At 37.8% G+C, this 21,482-nt stretch overlaps 2 protein-coding genes across 3 annotated transcripts in view; both read left to right on the forward strand.

The window, feature by feature from the left end:
• The window catches only part of myo5c (myosin VC), a 35,056-nt gene extending 27,180 nt beyond the window's left edge, over positions 1-7,876 (forward strand). Inside the window, exons 33-41 of the mRNA XM_066666862.1 lie at positions 3,388-3,472; positions 3,568-3,666; positions 4,181-4,335; positions 4,654-4,743; positions 5,026-5,176; positions 5,796-6,093; positions 6,233-6,407; positions 6,659-6,739; positions 7,281-7,876. Coding sequence (XP_066522959.1) covers positions 3,388-3,472; positions 3,568-3,666; positions 4,181-4,335; positions 4,654-4,743; positions 5,026-5,176; positions 5,796-6,093; positions 6,233-6,407; positions 6,659-6,739; positions 7,281-7,433 — 1,287 coding nt within the window. The 3' untranslated portion in view covers positions 7,434-7,876. The remainder of the gene's footprint in view (positions 1-3,387; positions 3,473-3,567; positions 3,667-4,180; positions 4,336-4,653; positions 4,744-5,025; positions 5,177-5,795; positions 6,094-6,232; positions 6,408-6,658; positions 6,740-7,280) is intronic.
• Positions 7,877-9,117: 1,241 nt separating this feature from the next.
• On the forward strand, positions 9,118-20,976 carry gnb5a (guanine nucleotide binding protein (G protein), beta 5a). 2 transcript variants are annotated; one of them, XM_066667794.1, is made up of 11 exons: positions 9,118-9,247; positions 12,612-12,748; positions 14,442-14,483; positions 14,594-14,670; positions 15,002-15,134; positions 16,760-16,903; positions 16,999-17,090; positions 17,678-17,726; positions 17,831-17,927; positions 18,194-18,360; positions 19,427-20,976. In XM_066667794.1, the coding sequence occupies exons 2-11, from the start codon at positions 12,656-12,658 to the stop codon at positions 19,436-19,438; spliced, it is 906 nt and encodes a 301-aa protein (XP_066523891.1). In that variant the 5' UTR covers positions 9,118-9,247; positions 12,612-12,655; the 3' UTR covers positions 19,439-20,976. The 2 variants fall into 2 exon arrangements, with proteins under 2 accessions (XP_066523891.1, XP_066523890.1); XM_066667793.1 differs by lacking the exon at positions 9,118-9,247 and adding an exon at positions 11,638-11,771.
• Positions 20,977-21,482: the final 506 nt, after the last annotated feature.

Raw genomic sequence — 21,482 nt, forward strand, 5'->3', positions numbered from 1 at the left:
ATTTTTACTACTCGTTTTACAGTAGGTAAAAGGTTTAATCTTCAATCTTGTCTGAAACGAGAGCACACACTCTGGAAAAATGACTGAAATGGTATATTCAGACAGGATTAAAATACTCAGGTAATAATTACTAATCCTGTCCGAATAGGGCTATTGTGTGACTAATTTATATGTTTTTGAGCATGGGTCACCAAACTTATCCACAAAAGGCCGGTGTGGCTGCAGGTTTTCATTCCAGTTAAGCAGAGCAAACCTGATTCTATTTGTTTAATCAGCTAGTCTCCTTTCTAAAAAGTTAAACAGTGTGTGCTTCTGTTTGGTTGGAATGAAAACCTGCAGTCACATTGGCCCTTTGTGGATAAGATTGGTGGCCTCTGGTTTTGAGAATATTGGAGCTAAATTGCTTTGTACTTTTGCGTCAGTAGAGTCGTGCATCTTGGAGTTTGGACATGAAAACTTTCAGCTATCCATTGTGCAAATAGAAACCTCAATACCTGCTGCCAACAAATTTGCTGCAGATCTTTTTCAGTCACCTGAGTGATTTTGATCAATTGACTCCTCAGGAATCTGGTGTCAGCCAGTGATAAATACGGATAATGCAGTCCTTGAGTTACATGAGGGTATGTTTGAGACAACACCCGATTTGCAAATGTGTGTTCTTAAGAGGGACTGTATTGAGGTGATTGAATTATTCAGTGACTGCAGTAGTCATTAAAAGGGACATTTTGTGTTGAATTTGAAGAAAGCTCTCGTTATTGTTGTTACCACGACATGTTAATCTTGTATCTAGTCTAACTATAATACTTGAAAGAAAAAGTTCAAATAAAAGTTTCTAGTTTTGTTAAAAAATACTTGAAAGACGAAGACGGCTTCTTGGAAGATCAGCAGGCTCTTTATTTTCTTAAAGCATTGGGGAGCAGTCTCAGAAGCCTCCCAAGGAGTCACTCACAAAGACACAAGCCACAACCACAGCTTACATAGTCACCTTTTTGGGGTGAGGTCATCTCTCCCCTCCTATTAGGTTGCATTCCATAGGACACAAAATGGTACCCTTATCTCCCCAAGGACGCAGTATATCATAGCCCAATTAAAAAGTATCATTGTCTTCTAAGAAAGTCGTATTTCATACTGTACCAGACAATCTCACGCTACACCACTTTTTTTCTATAGAGTTCAGGCCTGAGTTATAAACTCAAGTATCCCTTTGACCATTTTAATATTTTTTGCCATAAAACTCATTTGTTTAAAATAATTCTCATGTCTCTATATTATTTGTTTATTACAGTCACATGTCTCTATATTCTTTGCTTGATGCCTGATCTATGAATAAGTGGATTCATATATTTTTCAGATGCTCACTTTTTTCCTAATTCTCCATCATTATATTGAGCTATTTAGAGTGTTCTTGTTTAATTGGTTTATTGTAAACAGCTAAAGTTTTGTAATTTTAATACACCTAATAAACCATTTTTCCCCAGGTCCTCTGTATCATGTAACAACAAAAAATGCAGTTATAGTGGTATGAAAAAATTTGGGGACCCCTGATAATTTTCAGGATTTTCCTTTATAAATCTGTGGTTGTTCAGATCAGCAGATTCAGTTAAATATATCATATAGCAGTGATATTTGTGTGACATTAGGCAGGTGCATAAATTTGGGCACCCCAACAGAAAAATTACACAAATATTTAGTAGACCCTCCTTTCGCAGCAATAACAGCCTCTAAACGCTTCCTATAGTTTCCAATGAGAGTTTGGATTCTGGTTGAAGGTATCTTGAACCATTCTTCTTTACAAAACATCTCCAGTTCTGTTAGGTTTGATGGTTTCTGAGCATGGACAGCCTGCTTTAAATCACACCACAGATTTTCATTAGTATTCAGGTCTGGGGACTGAGATGGCCATTCAAGAATATTGTACTTGTTCCTCTGCATGAATGCCTTAGATTTTGAGCAGTGTTTAGAGTCGTTATCTTGATGAAGTATCCAGCCCCTGGCGCAACTTCAACTTTGTCACTAATTCTTGGACATTGTTCTCAAGAACCTGCTGATATTGACTGGAATAAATGCGAACCTTTAACAACTTTAACAAGATTCCCAGTACCTGCACTGGCCACACAGCGCGTTGCTACCCACAGTAAAATTTGGTGGTGGTTCCAAGTGTTTGTCTTGGAATGCTGTGTTCTTTTTCCGCCATGCATCACACCCCTTATGTCCAAATAACTCAATTTTAGATTCATCAGTCCACAGCACCTTATTCCAGAATGAAGCTGGCTTGTCCAAATGTGCTTTAGCATACCTCAAGCAACTCTGTTTGTGGCGTGTGCACAGAAAAGGCTTCTTCTGCATTACTCTCCCATACAGCTTCTCCTTGTGAAAAATGTGCTGAATAGCTGATTGATGCACAGTGACACCATCTGCAGTAAGATGATGTTGTAGGTCTTTGGAGCTGGTCTGTGGGTTGACTACGACTGTTCACACCATCCTTCACCTCTGCTTATCTGAGACTTTTCTTGCCTGCCACTTCGGGACTTAACTAGAACTGTGCCTGTGGTCTTCCATTTCCTCACTATGTTCCTGTTACGGCTGGGCCGGAGAAGACAAGGAGGTGGACGTCCACATAAGGAATCACTTTATTTTACAGGACCAAGATGAACCTAATACAAAAACAAACATGAGCAGGTGTAAAACACTAACTACATAAAACTAAATTAGAACAGACAGGGGGACTCAGACACGCAGCTGTAAATTGGGGTAAACATGAAAACCAAGAGACTCAAGGGTCAATGAGCTTAAAAAACAAATGTTGTGTTCCAATGATTAGTGCTAAAGGTTTTCAAATCAATAAAACGACAAGGGTGCCCATATTTATGCACCTGCCTAATTTTCTTTAAATAATTATCGCACACTTTCTATAAACTGCATTTCACCTCTCAAATATCACGGTGTTCGTCTGCTATATGATATATTTAACTGAAATTGCTGATCTCAACAACCATGGATTTATAAAAGAAAATCGTGATAATTATCAGGGGTGCCCAAACATTTTCATACCACTGTAAAGAAAAAAGCAAGTGTCTCCAACAAGTTTAAAAAAATAGTCTGTCATCACTGCTATAATGTACCATATCACACCTTATCATCCATATCATCTCCATTTCATAAGCATCATTGTGGGTGCCCAATCTACCTTTTATACTAGGAGGTCGTTTTGGGATGAATGGATTAACTGAACTTATCTAAAGTTGGCTCCATTACAATAAATTAAATTAATGAACATATCGTTATAAAAAATGTGCAATTATAATACATTGTTAGTTAATGTCATCTAGTAAAACTAGGGGAAAAGAGGAAAAAAATAACATTTGTTACATCCACTGCTGTCTGCAGGAATTTGAGGAGCAGTTAGATATGAAAGACAGAACAATAAAGAGGCTCCAGGACCAAATCAAAGCTCTTCAGGCACCTTTGAAAGGTAATATGTGTGTGTCTAGCTGCTTGTGACCTACTGTCTGGGTTTAGATGAAGGAACACCTGTTCACTGTGTCCTGTGTTTGATCTTTTCTACAGTCAGCCAGAAAGCTGCTCCAGCCCTTCCTAAAGAATACCTTGGCATGCTGGAGTTTAAGAAAGAGGATGAAGACAAGCTTCTGCGCAAGTTAATACTGGGTAAACTCTCTTTTCACTGCAACACATACCAACTAAGAATGCAGGGCTGAAAATAGAAAAGAATGCCACTTTCAGTTTAAAGTTTGTAAATAAAGACTGGTTTCACCAACAAATTTTCTTTTTTTTTGCTGTTTGTGGTACATTTAATAAACTTTAGATCTTTCCATTTTATACTGAAATTAATAAGGTTATAAACACATTGCCAGTGACTTCGGTGATAATGAAAAATTGAAATACTGCCTTAAATTATGCAGTTTTGTTTCTTGTTCTGCATGGGACATTGATATCATTGCTAATGTGTTCAAATAGCATGTCGTGCAAATTTAAATAAATGTGAATTATACTGTAATATTTATGTAATTGCACCATATATGCAAAAACTACTTTTTTATTTTTTGATTCAAGTTATGTTCCCTATTGTATTATAATCATTACAGAAAATACATTTATGATTTGGAAAATCCACAAATACGTACACAAATGCCCACATTCTTGAGACTGTTGTGTTGTGCAGAACTGAAGCCGAGGGGTGTGGTGGTGAATATGATCCCTGGACTGGCAGCCTATCTCCTCTTTATGTGTGTGAGGCATGCTGATTACCTCAATGATGGAAACAAGCTTAAGTCCCTAATGCATACCATCATCACTGGAATTAAAAAGGTTATCACGGTAAGCACTGACTGTTCCAGAATAATATGGTAAATGAAAAGGGGTAGCTTAGAAAGATCTCAGACTGACTTTCCCTTTGACATCAATATTAGCCACAGCAATCATTAGAGTAGGTCACACTTTGAGCTCTGAAAATGACCAAACGTACATGGAAATTTATGCTTTTTGATGACTACCACTGCTGTAGTTTTTAGCTGCTTAGTAATGATGTCTTATAAAAGGATAAATGTGGGGAACATAAGTATGTTTTTTTTTGTTGTTGTTTACTGGAATGTCTCTCTAAATAATGACCTGAACTGCTTCTCTTTATGTTTCCAGAATCATCAAGAAAGCTTTGAGATGTTGTCCTTCTGGCTCTCGAATACATACTACCTGCTCAACTGCCTCAAACAGTACAGTGGAGAAGAAGTGGGCCTTCCATTTTGAATTTATTTTTTCTGTTAGAAGTTGCATAAAGTAAAAACATCTAGACACATAATTTGAGTAACGTACTCATTCTCAAATTTGAGATCTGGGTGTAGATGATTTAACATTATGCAAATTATCACATGGAAACATTTTGTACATTCAAAGTGCCATTTTTTTTCAGTGGAGTCCCACCATTTCTGACTCACTGTTAACACCGTACCCACACGTGAATACATTTAGAAAGCTTTGTTAAGAGATTAAACAGTCTTTCTGTTGCCACAGGAGTTTATGAAGCACAACACACCTCGACAGAATAAGAATTGCCTGCAGAACTTTGACCTGTCAGAGCACAGACAGATCCTCAGTGATCTTGCCATCCACATCTATCACCAGTTCATAAACATCATGGAGGATGCCCTGTTTCCTATGATTGGTAAGTTTCTTTCTGCATTTTCAGTTAAGTATGTTATCTTGCAGTGATTTGGATTAACTTACTTTTGGATAGCAAGAAGTACTATGTCTTATAACATTATAGAACATGCTACTGAAGGATATTATGGGAATAGTATGTTCCTAGTTCTTCAGTTTTCAGTACAAACAGTTCATGAACACACAGCTAAAAAAACAGCCATTTAGTATTTGCCAGGGTTGTTATACCATAACCATGGACACATTTATATATTACTGCATATTTGGCCTATTGCAGTTTAGCCCTCTCTCTCTCACAGTGAGAGAGACAGGTTCATTTTGTACATTTAAGCTCACAGCCTTTTGAAAATTGTATGGTGTAAAAACAGATTATTTACATAAACATTATAGAATAGCATATTTGATTCTGTGTGTTTTGGGTGGTTATTTATCATTATACATGTCTTGCATTTAAATGCATTGAATTTGATTTGATAATCCATGTCTGTAAAAAGTGGAAATTAAAATTTAAAATATGTTTTAAAAACATTCTTAAATTACATTTATCCTGTGACCACATTTATTGTATTATTAGTGTATTATACTGCAGCCCTGTGATGGTTGGGTATTGTATGTGTCTGCAGTTCCTGCAATGCTGGAGCATGAGAGTCTACAGGGCATCTCCAGTATGAAACCCACAGGTTTCCGTAAGCGTTCTAACAGCTTGCTGGAGGATGGACGCAGTGAGGGTCAGGCTTACACGGTCGCCTCCATTTTGCAGCTGTTGAATGCATTCCACAGTAGCATGGCTCAGCAGGGCATGGAGCTGCAGCTGCAGGGTCAGGCCATACGCCAGCTCTTTTACCTGATAGGAGCTACATCCCTCAATAGCATCCTCCTCCGCAAAGATCTCTGCTCCTGTCGCAAAGGCATGCAGATCAGGTCAGTGCATTTACGTCTGCCCATGCATACTGCTCTATGTTCTATTTTGTGGAAAGTAAACGATCATCACTTCAATTTAGGGTCTTTTATGTCAATGCAATCCTGTATTCTTATCAGGGTCTGTGTCTCTCTGCTGCAGGTGTAATATTAGTTATCTGGAGGAGTGGCTGAGGGAGAAGGATTTACAGGGCTGCAGTGTGATGGAGACATTAGGACCACTCTCTCAAGCTGCTTGGCTGCTGCAGGTGAACAAAAGCACTGATGAGGATGCAGCTGAAATCCAGCAGAGATGCTTTGAGCTCTCATCTGTCCAGGTACAGTATCCATCCACACACTTCATAGGAGATGCATAGCCTCAAATCTAGTAGTTAGGGTTTGAATGCACTGAAAAGGAGCAAACATTAGATGGATGTCTGTTTAAATTTTCTAAGCTGTGACTGAATGATTTGTTTGTACTTTAAGAAGTGGACAAACTGAAATCCCAAATGCTTCAGTTGTCTTTGTGTGTTGCCTATTCCTTTAAATGGTCTCTTTATTTATTTATTTATTTATTTATTTTTTTAAGATTGTGAAAATCCTCAACTCATACACACCCATCGATGATTTTGAAAAGAGGGTTGCCCCATCATTTGTACGCAAAGTTCAGGTAAATATTCCTTGGTCTGTACACATGAAAACTGTTATCATCCGAGAGAACATGCTAAACACACGTTATTGTGTTTCATTTAAAGATTTTGTGTATGTGTGTGTGTATATATATATATACACAACTTTCCCACATATAAACCACATCTGCACATACATAGATTCCTTTTTAGTTTCTACTGTACACATGGTTTCTCACTGGCTAATACAAGTGGGCTAAAATGTTATGAAAATTTACATTTGTGTAAAAATGTGGTCAACATCCATCTCTGATCACCTCTGAATAAGGCTTGACTGCTTCCTGGGGTTATTTAAACCTGGCTTTTCAGGAGGTCAACAGATCTCAGAGTTTAGCCCACTGCAGATGTATGATAATGCAAAATGTAAACAGGATCCTGTAGTAGACTTAAGTGTTTTATTGAGGCTCATTAGTTGGTAATTTGATTTCTGTCATTATATAAGGAAGGAATTAACATTATCACTGCAAGTTGACATCACTGATTCTGGCTGTGTATTGATGTCTGGTTTTTACTGTAACACAGGCGCTGTTGCAGGAGCGTGAAGGTTCCAATCACCTCATGATGGACGCACAGTATAGATTTCAGGTCACTTTTCCTTTTTGCCCCTCCACTCAAGCTCTAGAACTCCTGCAGGTGCCCAGCAGCCTTCACCTGGACTTTGTCAACAGAATATGACCACTGCCCCAGCTTCAGACCACTGACTAATTCTTCAGCTTCAAACTTTGAATCAAAACCAGAATCAACATCTTATTAATAATATATTAAATTCATTTTGCAATATTGTATGTTACTATTAACTATTTTTTATGATTCATAATTGAGAATAGTAACTAAGCTATAACTTATAATTTAGTGCCATGGAATAGTGCCATGTGTTTAATTTTATTATCATTATTATTATTATTACAACCACTTTATGTATAAACACTAGTCTCATGGAAACAGAAATTTGTTTATTGTAAGGCAAAAAATATAATCAGTGTTTATACATTGTCAAAATCAAACAATTTTTAATTAATCTTTGCTCGAACCAGATCAGCATACCAGAAGTATGCTTAATGTGGTGTTATAAATTATTGAAGTCACATATATTATTTATCATGTAGTATAAATTATATATATATACAAGTTTTCAATAAATTGTTACCATTTCTCTGCCTACATTCCATTTCTATTCCGGGCTTCTCTCACAGCTGATGAAATAATTTATTTCTTGGTAAATCTTCTAAGACCTTTTAATAATTACAAAGAAGTATCCCAGCATATGACACCATGTATACACATTCTGAATGGCTTATCTTTGTCAGTCAGTTTACAGGTCTGTGTGTCTTGTCTGTCATCATCCACCTATTTGCCATTTTATCATGTTAATTGTGGTATCTACATTATATGATGGAGTGCAGTCCATCAGTTTGTTGCTTTATAAACTGGAGAGAGAGTGGGGAGGCCTCATGGAACGCAATCCAACCGTTTAGAAAGATCCCATTAGCGCCAAAGACCTGTACCAAGACTTTCAAAGCAACCATCCAGCTCCTTATCCTGCCCCAAAAAACAAGTGGCCTCCATAGCCACCTGAGAGGCCATGGCCAAATGTCAGGTGACAAACACAAGAGAGCAAATAAAGATTCTGACTTGCTTCATAGACCTGGCTCGAACACTTTAAGAGGATCACACTGGCCATACAGACTGGAACCAAGCCCTTTCAGATGTGAGTGGATTGAATGGAAAGTCTTGTTTTTTTATTGCCCCTTACTGAATGGACCTGGGTTAACACCTAAAAGCCCTTACAAACAACAAAGACCTGGAAGTCTCTAAAAGATTCCACAGAATAAAATAGCCCAAAAGATTCCACAGAATAAAACCACACATTTCATCATAAAAGAAAACTACAAATCTCCAATGAAACTAAAAACAATTCATAAAGAGCTAGTGAACTTCACAATCTACAAACAGCCCTTGTTTACAGCATTCATTGTGTCAAGCTGGTAAATCAACCAAGCAATGAATAAAACAGAAATCTCTAAAACGCATTTACCCAAAAGAACACAAATTCAACCTCATCTAAAGACAACAACCAAAACAACAACAAAACAAGATCCTATTTTCAGAAAGCAACAAGACTGCTGGGAAATCTGCTGAACTGAAACGAGACAACACAGCTGACTCCAATTAGTAATCATTCAAGTCTCAAAAAGGTGGAGACTGTTTTGAAGCTTTATCCTGATTGGCCAGAAGATTTAAAGCTTAAAACAGTGACATCTGGCGGTTTGCAGAAATCACAGCAGTCATACTCTCCAGAATGAGCACACAGACGACCCAGGATCAGTGTTCACTATTTAGGTGTGAAACAAAGAACAGAAAATGGTTTAGTTGCGAACATCTGAGTGAAGCAGGGAATAGCTCTCACACAGTTTCTTTATTTTATAATAGTTTTTCAGTTTTTATTCGGAAAACAATGTTGAAAAACAAGACATAAAAGCATTTAAGAGGTAAGGAAAGTATTAAATGCTTTCAAACTTATTTGTACATCGTTGTTTAACGTGTAATTCAAAATTCATACACTCCTGATTTCAGTGATAAACTCTTCTCGCTCGACATTTTCAAACTACTCAATATTCGTTAAAAATTTGCAAAGAATATTTACATTTTAAATTATGATTATATGTTACACATACAAAACATTTTAAAACATCTAATACATGGCTAATCCGTATTTAACTGAAATACACCTACTGTAGAAGTACGCCTACTACCCTCAAGACCTCATTTGTTTCTACCGCCACCCAAATCACACCTGCCCTCAAAAAAATTTACTCAAAAAGTATACAGCAAAATCACTTCATATTTTATAGGTACATAGTGTGGTACACCCTGAACTGATATCTGTTGGTTGTATGGACTACTTATTAGAAATAACCATATTATAAAGCAGTGAACTTGACTCAGGTTAAAAAAAAATATTGGACAATTATTGTTATTTTGAATGTCATTTACTCAAAAAGTATACAGTAAAATCACTTCATATTTCATAGACACATAGTATAGTAAACACAGAACTGATATCTGTTGGTTGTATGGACTACTTATTCAAAATTACAATTTTATAAAACATCAAACTTGAGTTAACATTAAAAACAATGGACAATTATAGGGATTTTGAATGTCATTTACATAAAAACTATACAGTAAAATCACTTCATACTTCATAGATACATAGTGTAGTAAACCCTGAACTGATATCTGTTGTTTGTGTGGACTACTTATTAGAAACGATCATTTTATAAAGCAGTAAACTTGAGTCGTCATTAAAAACAATGGAGAATTATTGTGATTTTGAATATCATTTACTCAAAAACTATACAGTAAAATCACTTCATATTTCATAGATACATAGTGTAATAAACCCTGAACTGATATCTGTTGATTGTTTGGACTACTTACTAGAAATGACCAATATATAAACCGGTTAAATGCTGTTACTTTCTTTAAAATGAAGGGCATAAGCTCAGGTCTTCACGCGCATTGAGTATTACCGGTATGTCACTAGTATACGCGCACTAAAATCTGACGTGCGGCTAGTTTAACCGGGTTTTCTCAAACGGCGGCTGGCTTAACCGCAGTCCTGTGGTGGGGCTGACCGTTGGATGCAATAGAGCAATAGATGGACTATAGCCTGTGATTGTTGAACTACTAAGTGCTCCTGTGTGGTCAGTGGAGCTAATAAAAACACAGTGTAGAAACAAGGATTTCATAAAGTTATGGCTGGTGCAGATATACATCGTTACACCCCTAATAGCAAGGAGACGGCGGACCACTGTGACCCACTGAGGACAAAGTTGGAGGTTCATTAGTGTTTTGCACAGCGTTTTCTGGGCGGACCACTGGTGATTAAACAGAATTTTAGACTAAATGCCACATTTTAGCATTTTCCATTCACAGTCCAATTTACATTTTTTCCTTCATTGGGTTCTTTTGTTATTCTTTATAAATAAGATCAGTAAATAATTTTAATCCAAAATTAAAAAAAAAAAAAAAAAAAAGCACAGTGTCAACATTTTCAGCATAATCTTTTTATATCAGGCTTTAGTTTGTTTTCCAGAATAAAAGTCTCTGTGAATTTAAAATCTGTTTGAGGAGATTATAAATGAGTTATATCTTGTACCGAACAGAGTGTTCCGTTGGTGGACCAGCAGTGGTCTAGTCAGTGGTGTGCCAGCATTTTTATGCTCGGTCTGAGAGGTTTGTCCAGGTTTCTCCATCAAATATAAAGTAAAATCAGGGAAAGTGCGGAGCCTCTGTGAACCTGCTGCCCAGTGTTGCCATAGATCAGAACATAGCCCTTCAGAATCCAATAACATTGGATTTGTGTGTGTGTGGGTGTGTGTGTGTTTTCTGCACTGCAGTTCTTCTGGGAGTTGATAAACATCTCTGTGTTACTTTTGGGCTGAGGATATCACACTGCCTAAAAATATCCAGGCCATAAATGAGCTTTTATTTCCATAACAGCTTCTTGGCAGTTGCACATCCTTTAAGACCAAGTGCCTTCCGTTGTCTTCTTGGAAAGATTAAATAACAGTTTAAAAGCTGTCTATCGTATAATGATATCTTATAATTTAAAAAAAAATTTTGGCTCCGTTTGTATTCACTGTTTTTGTAATATATTCCATGAAAGGTCTCTGTTGAGCAGAGGGCAGTAACTGAACTCCCTCAGGTCCCTGGGTAGAGCAGCCTTCTGGTGACGTCACGACAGCTGCGTCAGCTGTTGCCTTTCCAGCATACCCCCCCCCCCCCCTCTCTCTCTCTCTCTCTCTCTCTCTCTCTCTCCCCCCCCCCTTTCCTGGCCGGAAAAACACTCTCTCAGTAGTGTGGTCAGGTGCGGTGTGTTCTGCTGGGTGCTGAAGATGGCTGCTCAGGAGCTGCAGCCCAGTGAAACCATCACGAAGCTGAAAACCGAGTCCGAGGCGCTGAAAACCAAGCTCGAGGAGGAGAGAGCTAAACTGCACGATGTGGAGCGTAAGAGCCGCATAAGGGCCCGGCACACTACCAACATACACCACTTTACAGATAAACCGCGGTCGGGTCAAAACCTCGTCTCTCATCTCATTATGATTTTTGACATTATGTGAACATGCCAGCGGCCATTTGCGCTGTGTTAAAAATTAATGAAGAACAGACCAATAGAGGGATTCCAACATGGCTTGGGGAAATGTCCGTTTCCGTTTACTCCCTTCAGAGCAGAGAACGTGTTTTCATTCTCCTGTAAAGTTACCGTTACAGGGACGGTCCACAGCACGCTGTTTGTTTATATGAGCGGTGTTCTCAAACTATATCATTATGCTATGTGTGTGTGTGTGTGTGTGCTGCTCATTCCACGGAGCAAGATGAGGTTAGGTCATGTTTATGCTGTATATCATCATTGTGCCTTTACTGCGATGTATTACGACGTTTTCTCTGAGCTCTAGGTCTTTAATATGGAGCCTAGTACGGAGCCAAACGGCGGTACTTATGTCTTTAAGGGTCTCCCGCACCATCACGGTGTCTCAGTACCAGCCAACCGACAATATATAGAAATCATTTGGAATAATGAATGTATATCTTATATTTATCTATTTTGACGGTCTTCGCTCATTTTAATCCACACAGACTCAATAACATTATTTAAAATCGTTGTTTTCTCGTTCAAAGGCGATAAGGCAGCTCGCTATTGAGACCCCCCCCCTCTTCCCTGTAGATGTTCAGTGGCCTATAAATGTAGCAGTGTACGAAATACTAAGAGTTGACCGTTAAAATGACCTAATATAAACATGTACTGAATAAACGGGTGAGTAAATAAAGCTGTGGTTGTTCACACAGTGCACCAAGTGGCTGAGAAGGTGGAGCCTCTGGGTCAGTTCGTAATGAAGACCAGGAGAACCCTGAAGGGCCACGGCAATAAGGTGCTTTGTATGGACTGGTGTAAAGACAAGAGGAGAATCGTGAGCTCTTCACAGGTGAACTGTTTTAGCACTGATTTTTCTTTTTTATTTCTATTAACTTTTTACCACAGAGGAAAGAGCCTTAAGCATCATGCTAACCCCTATCCATGGTTCTGAAGGGGAAAACACAAAAGGACAGCACTGACAAAAGTTTGTGGACATTGCCAAAAATTTGTGGACATCAATTAAATTGATTATTAGTTTTTCCCCTGTGGCTTTTACATTTAAAGAAACCTTTAGAAAAGTCACTGAGGCATTTCTTTGAGGATCTGGCAATCCATCATGAAAATATTAGCAGGTAAGCTAATTATGTTGGATGATAAGTTTTGAAATGCAGCCCAACCCAAAGGTATTGGATGATGATGGTCTATCACTCCAGAATAGACAGTTCCCATGCTCCATGACCCAACACTGGGGGTTTTATATCCCACCAAACGAAGCTTATCATTGCAATTATAATGAGTGTCTACACACATTTGGACATACAGAGTGTATCTCACTTTCTTGTGAGATTTCTAAGTAGTCAGTGTTCTAACCCACATCCAGGCTCATAAGAGTTGTTATAGATATGCTCTGGTAAGACAGTAATAATATCAATTCTAAGTCTCTCAAGGTGGTGCAGCAGGTAGTGTCGCAGTCACACAGCTCCAGGGACCTGGAAGTTGTGGGTTGAAGTCCTGCTCTGGGTGACTGTCTGTGAGGAGTTTGGTGTGTTCTCCCCGTGTCTGCGTGGGTTTCTTCCGGGTGCTCCGGTTTCCTCCCACAGTCCAAAAACACACGTTGGTAGGTGGATTGGCGATGCACAAAGTGTCCATAGGTGTGAGTGTGTGAGTGAATGTGTGTTGCCCTGTGAAGGACTGGTGCCCTCTCTAGGATGTATTCCTGCCTTGTGCCCAATGATTCCAGGTAGGCTCTGGACCCACCACGACGCTGAACTGGATAAGTGGTTACAGACAATGAATGAATGAATTAAAGTCTAGAGGATGTGTCAGACGCGCCCTCAAATTATATAAAATAAACATAGCACAAAAAGTAAGGAAATTTGTGTTTGGTAGAATATTTTATTTGTTGTAACAATGCTTTTAGGCATTGTAAGGAACATGCATTTGTGAGATGAGCAGTAGAGTTGAGTATGTGGTTTGTGCCCATGAAAAAATTTGGCATATCCTCTCAGCCAATGCCAAACATCTTATTCTGCCATTGACACGTTTGGTGGACTGGATGATTGAAGCTTTAAGAAAAAGACATATAGGAAATTTAACAATTACAGGAGCCTCAGTAGCATGTGTAAGAACCATATACAGCTACAAAAGCCTGGCAGCACCTCCTCATGCTGGTCAACAGCCTGGTTACACACTGCTTTGGGATGGCATTCCATTCCTCAACCAGCCTTTGTTACAAGTCAGCCAACGTGGTTGTGTTGGTCACTGTGGCATGAACTGCACACCCAAGCTGATCCCATAAGTGTGTTAATGTGGTTGAGGTCAGGAGCTGGCAGGCCATTCCATCCTCTCCACTCCCAAATTCTGGAGGTAGTCTCTGATAAACCCCACTTTTTTTCTGAAATAAGTGTGGATATTATGACATAAACTGCTGTCTATGTAGGAGCTGTCTAAGTTTTGAGACAGACTCATAGTGAACCACTTTGGTCCACATTCAACTCCAAAGATGTGTGTTATACTCATTGTGTCCTCTTTTTCTGCTCCAGGATGGAAAAGTGATTGTATGGGATGCTTTCACAACAAACAAGGTAATTATGTTCAGGGGCATTAAAAGTAAGCAGAGGCATGTGAAGTCAAACACGAAGAGGTTTTTTAAATCTGCAGATTTTTTAAGTACTTTCTTCTCTCCCTTTTGTAGGAGCATGCTGTAACTATGCCATGTACATGGGTGATGGCCTGTGCATATGCCCCATCTGGATGTGCAATTGCCTGTGGGTGAGGAGCTGGGACCTTCTTATGAAGGAGTTCTCTTATGAAGAAATACACATTTGTCACAAATTCTCTGGAGAAAAACTTAAAGTTGCTTTTTTCCAATTAAGTTTTGATTATTGATACAAATGTGGAGTTAACCCTTCAACTACAGTATAAATTCTTTGGTCTCATTACAGCATAATCTACATCAAAATAGATAGATAGATAGATAGATAGATAGATAGAGAGTAGTTACTGAGTATATTGTTAGTTTTGAAGCCTCTAATACATTTGGAGTTGAATAGTTGGTCTTTAACATCTGTCAAAATGATGTACTCCTGATTGTGTCTCCCAGTGGTCTTGACAACAAGTGTTCAGTGTACCCGTTATCCCTGGACAAGAACGAGAACTTGGCAGCTAAGAAGAAGTCGGTGGCCATGCACACCAATTACCTATCCGCCTGCAGTTTCACCAACTCTGACATGCAGGTTTGGACATATGTTTAAAAATATGTCAGCTCTTCACACAGAGGTCACCTGCAAACATCTGCTCTTTAGATCATATGCAACATATTAAAACAGCATATTAATTCTTTAAAATTATACTGCATTTAACATTGAGTGCAGGCACTTTGTTTGCTCGTCTGGGTTTCTCCAGTCACATAATTGGACCCACATTTATGTGAAAGCACATATAGAAGGTTAAACAGAGAAAAATAAACAGAATAGGAACAGAGAAGTACATTTACTGATTAATCAATGAAAAAACGACAAGAGAGAAGAAAGAGAACAAAGCAAAAATGAATAAATACCAGTGTTTCTTTTTTGGCCTCTCACTGCTGGGCTCTCTGGTGTTTGTAGTAAACAGTGGCTCATTTTCATTTAAAGGAAGGTGCTAAAACCAGCCACTCTGAATGTGTCTGTTTAGACAGGGTAAGATATGTGCTGTTTGATTTCTGGTATTTTGACCGAAAGATCACAGAAGTTTCATTAAGACACCAAATTGTGTTGAACTTGTGGAAAAGTGTAACATTTCCCATTTAACGTGGCATATTTGGGCAGACACAGATATGTATAGTAGTCATTCAGTAATAAATTTCAGAACAAGTTACTGAAAAACAGTCCTAATGCATAACTGAGGTTTATCATGCAGTGCTGCACTAGTACAGCTTTTTATTAGAGGGATGGTCTAGAACCACCTCCGTTTACAGGAAAGGGCTATTTGACTCATAAAAACAAATTGACCACAGACTTTGTTTTTTGTATACAATTTAGGGGAAGACTATTGTTAAGAAAAGAGAAACATATGAATCAAAGTGGTAGATATCAGAGAGGATATTGTGCTCTGAAAGTTTTATTCATTGGCACCGTGTGCAAAGCAGACAACTGTTTGTTCCCTATTTGACTAATAGTAACAACCACCGAAAAGCCAGAGACCCAGCAGTGCACACAGCTTCAGACTAGTGCTGGGCGATATGAGCACAAATCAATATCATGATTAATTGTATATTTTACCACGATTGCGATGAATGAACTATTATTTTGTTTTTGTATTTTTCACCCTCATAGTGATGAGGCTTGTACTGTAAATCTACTTCAGTGTTAAAGCTGGGATATTTTTTCTAATGTTGCTAGGAGCTCGTTCCTTTCTTGTTTTTTGGGCACTGTTTGTATTTGGTGTGTGATTGTGCTTTGGTCGCTGAAACTGTTTTTCTCAGCGTTCACATTTGACTTCTTCTTGTACAGTGTCATCTTAATTAAAGTCAAAATTCAGCATGCCAACACCACAGACACTGTGTTCTTCCTTGGTATGAGCTGCTCAAGATGCTCAGTTGGCCTCTGCGTTTAGGTTGCTTCCATGTGGCAGATAGGGGCAAAAGCATGACTACAGATTGGTAGCGTGGTTTTAAAGAGACAGTACATGAACACACAGTGGGTACACAACAGAATAAAAATAATCGATATAATCAGACACGATGATGTCAATTAGAAGTTCTGAATGTCGATTTCAATTAATTTTTAATTAATTGCCCAGCCCTATTTCAGACAGTTTTGTAACTGATATCACAAGCTATGAATCTTGACGCAGTCTGTGATTTAATTTTTATTTCCAGATTCTGACATCGAGTGGTGATGGAACCTGTGCTCTGTGGGATGTGGAGAGTGGGCAGCTGTTACAAAGTTTTCATGGTCATGCAGCTGATGTACTCTGCTTGGACCTTGCCCCCTCTGAGACCGGCCACACCTTCGTGTCTGGGGTTAGAAGATACCTCCACTCTCACACACTGATTCATTCACACCATATGGGTTGTTATGCTTGTGCAATGACCTGTATTTTTCTCTGCTTCTTCAGGGCTGTGACAAGAAGGCGAACGTATGGGACATGCGCTCGGGGCAGTGTATTCAGTCATTCGAAACACATGAATCGGATATTAACAGCGTACGGTGAGTCCCTCCCTCTCTGTGTGATCTAAAAGCCATTTAATGAATGGAATTCTTTGTTGTTGTCTACCTTTTCTCTATGTGCTACATCTAGAGATGGCACAGATTTAATGTCAGCTATCTGTAACAGGCCAGAATCAGCAAATATGACTGCACAGTAAATTCACCAGTACTAAATCAACACTATTATTGTTAAATTAACACTGAGAGCGTTGACAAGTTTACATTTTTACACTAATGGTGTTGATTTTATACGGGTGAATTAGCTGTGTGGAATGGAAAATGATTTGTTTCTTACTGTGTGATTTTTTATTAGGATAATTGTTTTTATCATTCCCATCTTATTTCATAAGATTATTTCATAATTAATTTAATAAATGAATGAGTAATTGATGAATGATTATATGAATAATTTAATGATTTTTAAAAAATTCATATCGTCCATATAATTTTCTGAAAATAATTTAAAAAAAGATTTAAAAGTGCATTTAGTGCTTCATATTTTTAATGCAGCAGAAAATATTCACAGGAGTGAACAATAAATATGTGCCTTTTAAGAAACGGCTTGTTCTGATTTTTTTCTGATGTAGGTATTATCCTAGTGGGGATGCGTTTGCATCTGGCTCAGACGATGCTACTGTAAGTGTCCCCATTATTTTCCTTTCCCTTCATTTTAAGCTTAAAATTACAGCCCTAAGAAGTTACTGCCTTACTCTAGCTTTACCAGTCTGGGTTCTTTTCAGTGTCGTCTTTTCGACCTGAGGGCAGACAGAGAGGTGGCTATCTATTCCAAAGAGAGCATCATATTTGGAGCTTCCAGTGTAGACTTCTCTCTCAGTGGTAAGTGCCTTCATTGTCAGCTTATGTTGTTTGCTTGTTGTATGTGCTTTACATATTTATTAATTGATTTATTAGGTAAAAAGAGGTGTTACTTTAGATTTAGTAATACTCTAGTATTCTTGTTTGGAGATTTTGGAAATCTGTATGCTGAAATGTGCATTAGTATTAATAACAATAATAATTAGAAAGAGTTTAGTTAGACAGTTACTCGTCAAATAAAAAAAAAAACCTCTTTGCATGGTGTTGATCTATATCATGTCTTGTAGGTCGACTGCTGTTTGCTGGGTACAATGACTACACCATCAATGTGTGGGATGTTTTAAAAGGAACTCGTGTGTCCATTTTATTTGGCCATGAGAATCGAGTCAGTACACTGCGTGTTTCTCCTGATGGGACAGCGTTCTGCTCAGGGTCCTGGGACCACACTTTACGGGTGAGAGAATGAGGAGGATATCTGTACTCATTGTCTGACCTTGCTTTGAATTCAGATTTATATTCACATGACAAAACATTTGAAAAACACTGGATATTTGAAGTTAGGCTTGAATTAGCTGATCATATCTAATCTCCAAACATCATTTAAAATCTGCCTGAAACTCAAATGAACATTGTAAACATTGTGTAAGTTCATGACCCTGTTATTGTAGGATAAGCTCTCAAGGTAAGAACTTTTGGTTATTTTAAAAGTACTTCTTGTTTTTATTACATCACCAAGAATCAGAGGGTGTGAAAATTAATATTAATTAATAAGATCATGTTTTGAGTGGCACGGTGGCGCAGCAGGTAGTGTCACAATCACAGGGACCTGGAGGTTGTGGGTTCGAGTCCCACTCCAGGTGACTGTGAGGAGTTTAATGTGTTCTCCCCATGTCCACGTGGGTTTGATCTGGGTGCTCCAGTTTCCTCCCACAGTCTAAAAACACACGTTGGTAGGTTGATTGGCGACTCATAAATTGTCCGTAGATGTGAGTGTGTGTGTTGCCCTGTGAAGGACTGGTGCCCCCTCCAGGGTGTGTCCCCGCCTTGCGTCCAATGATTCCGGGTAGGCTCCAGACCCACCGTGACCCTGAACATGGATAAGCGGTTACAGATAATGCTTCTGCTGCATTATATATATATATATATATTTCTAAAATTATGAACATGAACCAGATATTATAACATCATAACATGAAGGAAACATGTTATAATATCTGGTTCAGGTATATATATATATATATATATATATATATATATATATATATATATATATATATATTATATACCTGAACCAGATATTATAATATGTTTCCTTCATGTTATGATGTTATAATATCTGGTTCATGTTAATTTTAGAAATACTTAAGTGAAGTTAAGTGAATGTATTAGTCAGCAGTTTATTGTTGGGAATGATAGCTATTCAAGTCAATAATTTTAATACCCAATGCACACAGGTAATCTGTTTTGTTTTGTAAAACAATTCCACATAATCTATTTTTGAATGTCTTTTGTCTCTGCAGGTTTGGGCCTGAGGAGCTGACCATCAGGTGGAGTGTGTAACATGCTAGGTGCTGTCTGGCTTAATTATCAACATCAAGATTAACTAGAATATCTAGAAATTCAATATGTGAAAGTCATAAGAAAAACACAATAGAATAGTTCAGGGTGGAGAATGACAATAGTTTATACTGCACAAATCTGAGCACAAGCCTATCTGCTTCTTTTTAAAAAAACATAGCTAATGCAGGATCAGAACCAGGTTCTTGGCTGAGAACACTGCATATATGCCTCCCCAGTGTTCAGCCTACTGTTCTGGTTTATTTACACCAACATTTCTGTAATTACTGCTGGCCCTTTATTATTTTCTGTAATCACTCATTACATCTATGATCTTGTTGAGGCCATTTAGGTGAATACATCTATATTCCGTTGATATCCTGTGTAATTCTTAACATATCTAAACTGCATCTCTGTCCTTCCCTCTTAAACACAGATGGCTGTTTGTAAGAGGCTGGTGTATTGGGTTGACACAGTTTGAGAGTCTAGTTCAGGGGTTCACAACGTTTTTACCACCACAGACCGACACCTATACCTGGCTGAGATTTCTGGGTTCAAGTGGATATCAGTTCCTTAAGTCTTTGTCCTGTTTGACCAATGAAATTTTTACTGCTGCTCTTCTCATTTACAGCCTGTTTATTTATAGCCTGTTTCAACACGGACATATTCAACAGCCTCAGGTTATGAGCAGTGGAAGCAGAGACTAATATTAACTCTGCTGGAAATCTGTTCATGAGAACACACTATAAACTTGAGCGTGAATACTGCAAACCTGAGCATGCACATATTTATTTTTCATGAGAGCAGTGAAACTCCATGAGTGCTTCATGAAGAGCGAAACTCACATTTATTAAATTAATGTCATATAAACCCAGCCTCATACAAATATTTGGACAGAAATGGCGATAAAGTTGAGAGTTCAGTCTTCTTGTTGTTGCAGAAGGTACAACATATGATTCAGTAGACTGATATTTATAATCACATATAATTACTTTGAGTATTTTACCTGCAATCATTAAGTCTTACAAAATATACACTATTAAAATATATGAATGATTATAATAATGATAAAAAGTAAAGGGTAATTGCTGCTACTTCCCCCTGCTGTTGTTGGCAAGTTTTACCAAACAACTCACAGCCAGGGACCAGCCTGGTGGTTGGGAGCCTCTGGTCAAACGTATCATCCAGCTGGAAAACTAGCAGATTGCTACTTTAATATGCAGACAATCCATACTCAGTTGGAATAATACATTATCACCCACTCCCTGATATATGTTTGTCTGGTGATGAAGTAATACTTGCACTGTAGTAATTTACTACTGTAGCAGAGTGTATATATGATTATATATAATAGTATCATCATCAGAAATTAATAAATGAGTTTTACAAATTGAAAGATGTTATGTATCTATTCTTATTTACCACGGTCATGTGTTAATAACACATTCATTATCCCCTTTATCAGAACCTTATTTGTACTTCCACTCACTGGCCACTTCATGTGCTTTATCTAAATTAAAGTTGCTTGATATATGTACACAAATACATGCCTCTGTTGTCTTGCACAATTTTCAGACATAAACTAAAAAAAACTCATGGCTAATTCTTTGAAAAAATTATCCTTTGTTACTAAACTGCCTGCTGGACCCCTGTCAGACAAGAATGGAATTTTTATTAAGAATGTATTTTTAAAACAGTCATCACACAGGTGACAAACACAAACAGTGATTACAGGTAAGCCTACTTTATTACCACATCATCAGAGAAATATTACTCTATTATTATTGATGTATGTGGTGGAAGTATGGGAAAAGGACCTACAACCAAAGGTGTTTTAGCCTCTAATCTGATGCATAAATACATTTTAAAATTATACTATATCTTGCCATCTGTGATGCATAAATATTTCCTTGGTGCTTCACTCAGTATTATAAACTGTAATATATTATTATTATTATTAAAACATCATAATTAGTATTTGGACCCATATACATCTGTGATTATTTATTGCATTTTAAT

This window comes from Hoplias malabaricus, chromosome 4, assembly GCF_029633855.1.
Source record: "Hoplias malabaricus isolate fHopMal1 chromosome 4, fHopMal1.hap1, whole genome shotgun sequence".
Lineage (NCBI taxonomy): Eukaryota > Metazoa > Chordata > Actinopteri > Characiformes > Erythrinidae > Hoplias > Hoplias malabaricus.

Bases quoted from the DNA above. Each gene is read 5' to 3' on its own strand.
- gnb5a (XM_066667793.1), top strand. From the start codon at position 11,660: ATGGCTGCTCAGGAGCTGCAGCCCAGTGAAACCATCACGAAGCTGAAA. The intron at 14,484-14,593 runs GTAATTATGTTC...TCCCTTTTGTAG, and splicing joins ATGCTTTCACAACAAACAAG to GAGCATGCTGTAACTATGCC. The intron at 16,904-16,998 runs GTTAGAAGATAC...CTGCTTCTTCAG, and splicing joins GCCACACCTTCGTGTCTGGG to GGCTGTGACAAGAAGGCGAA.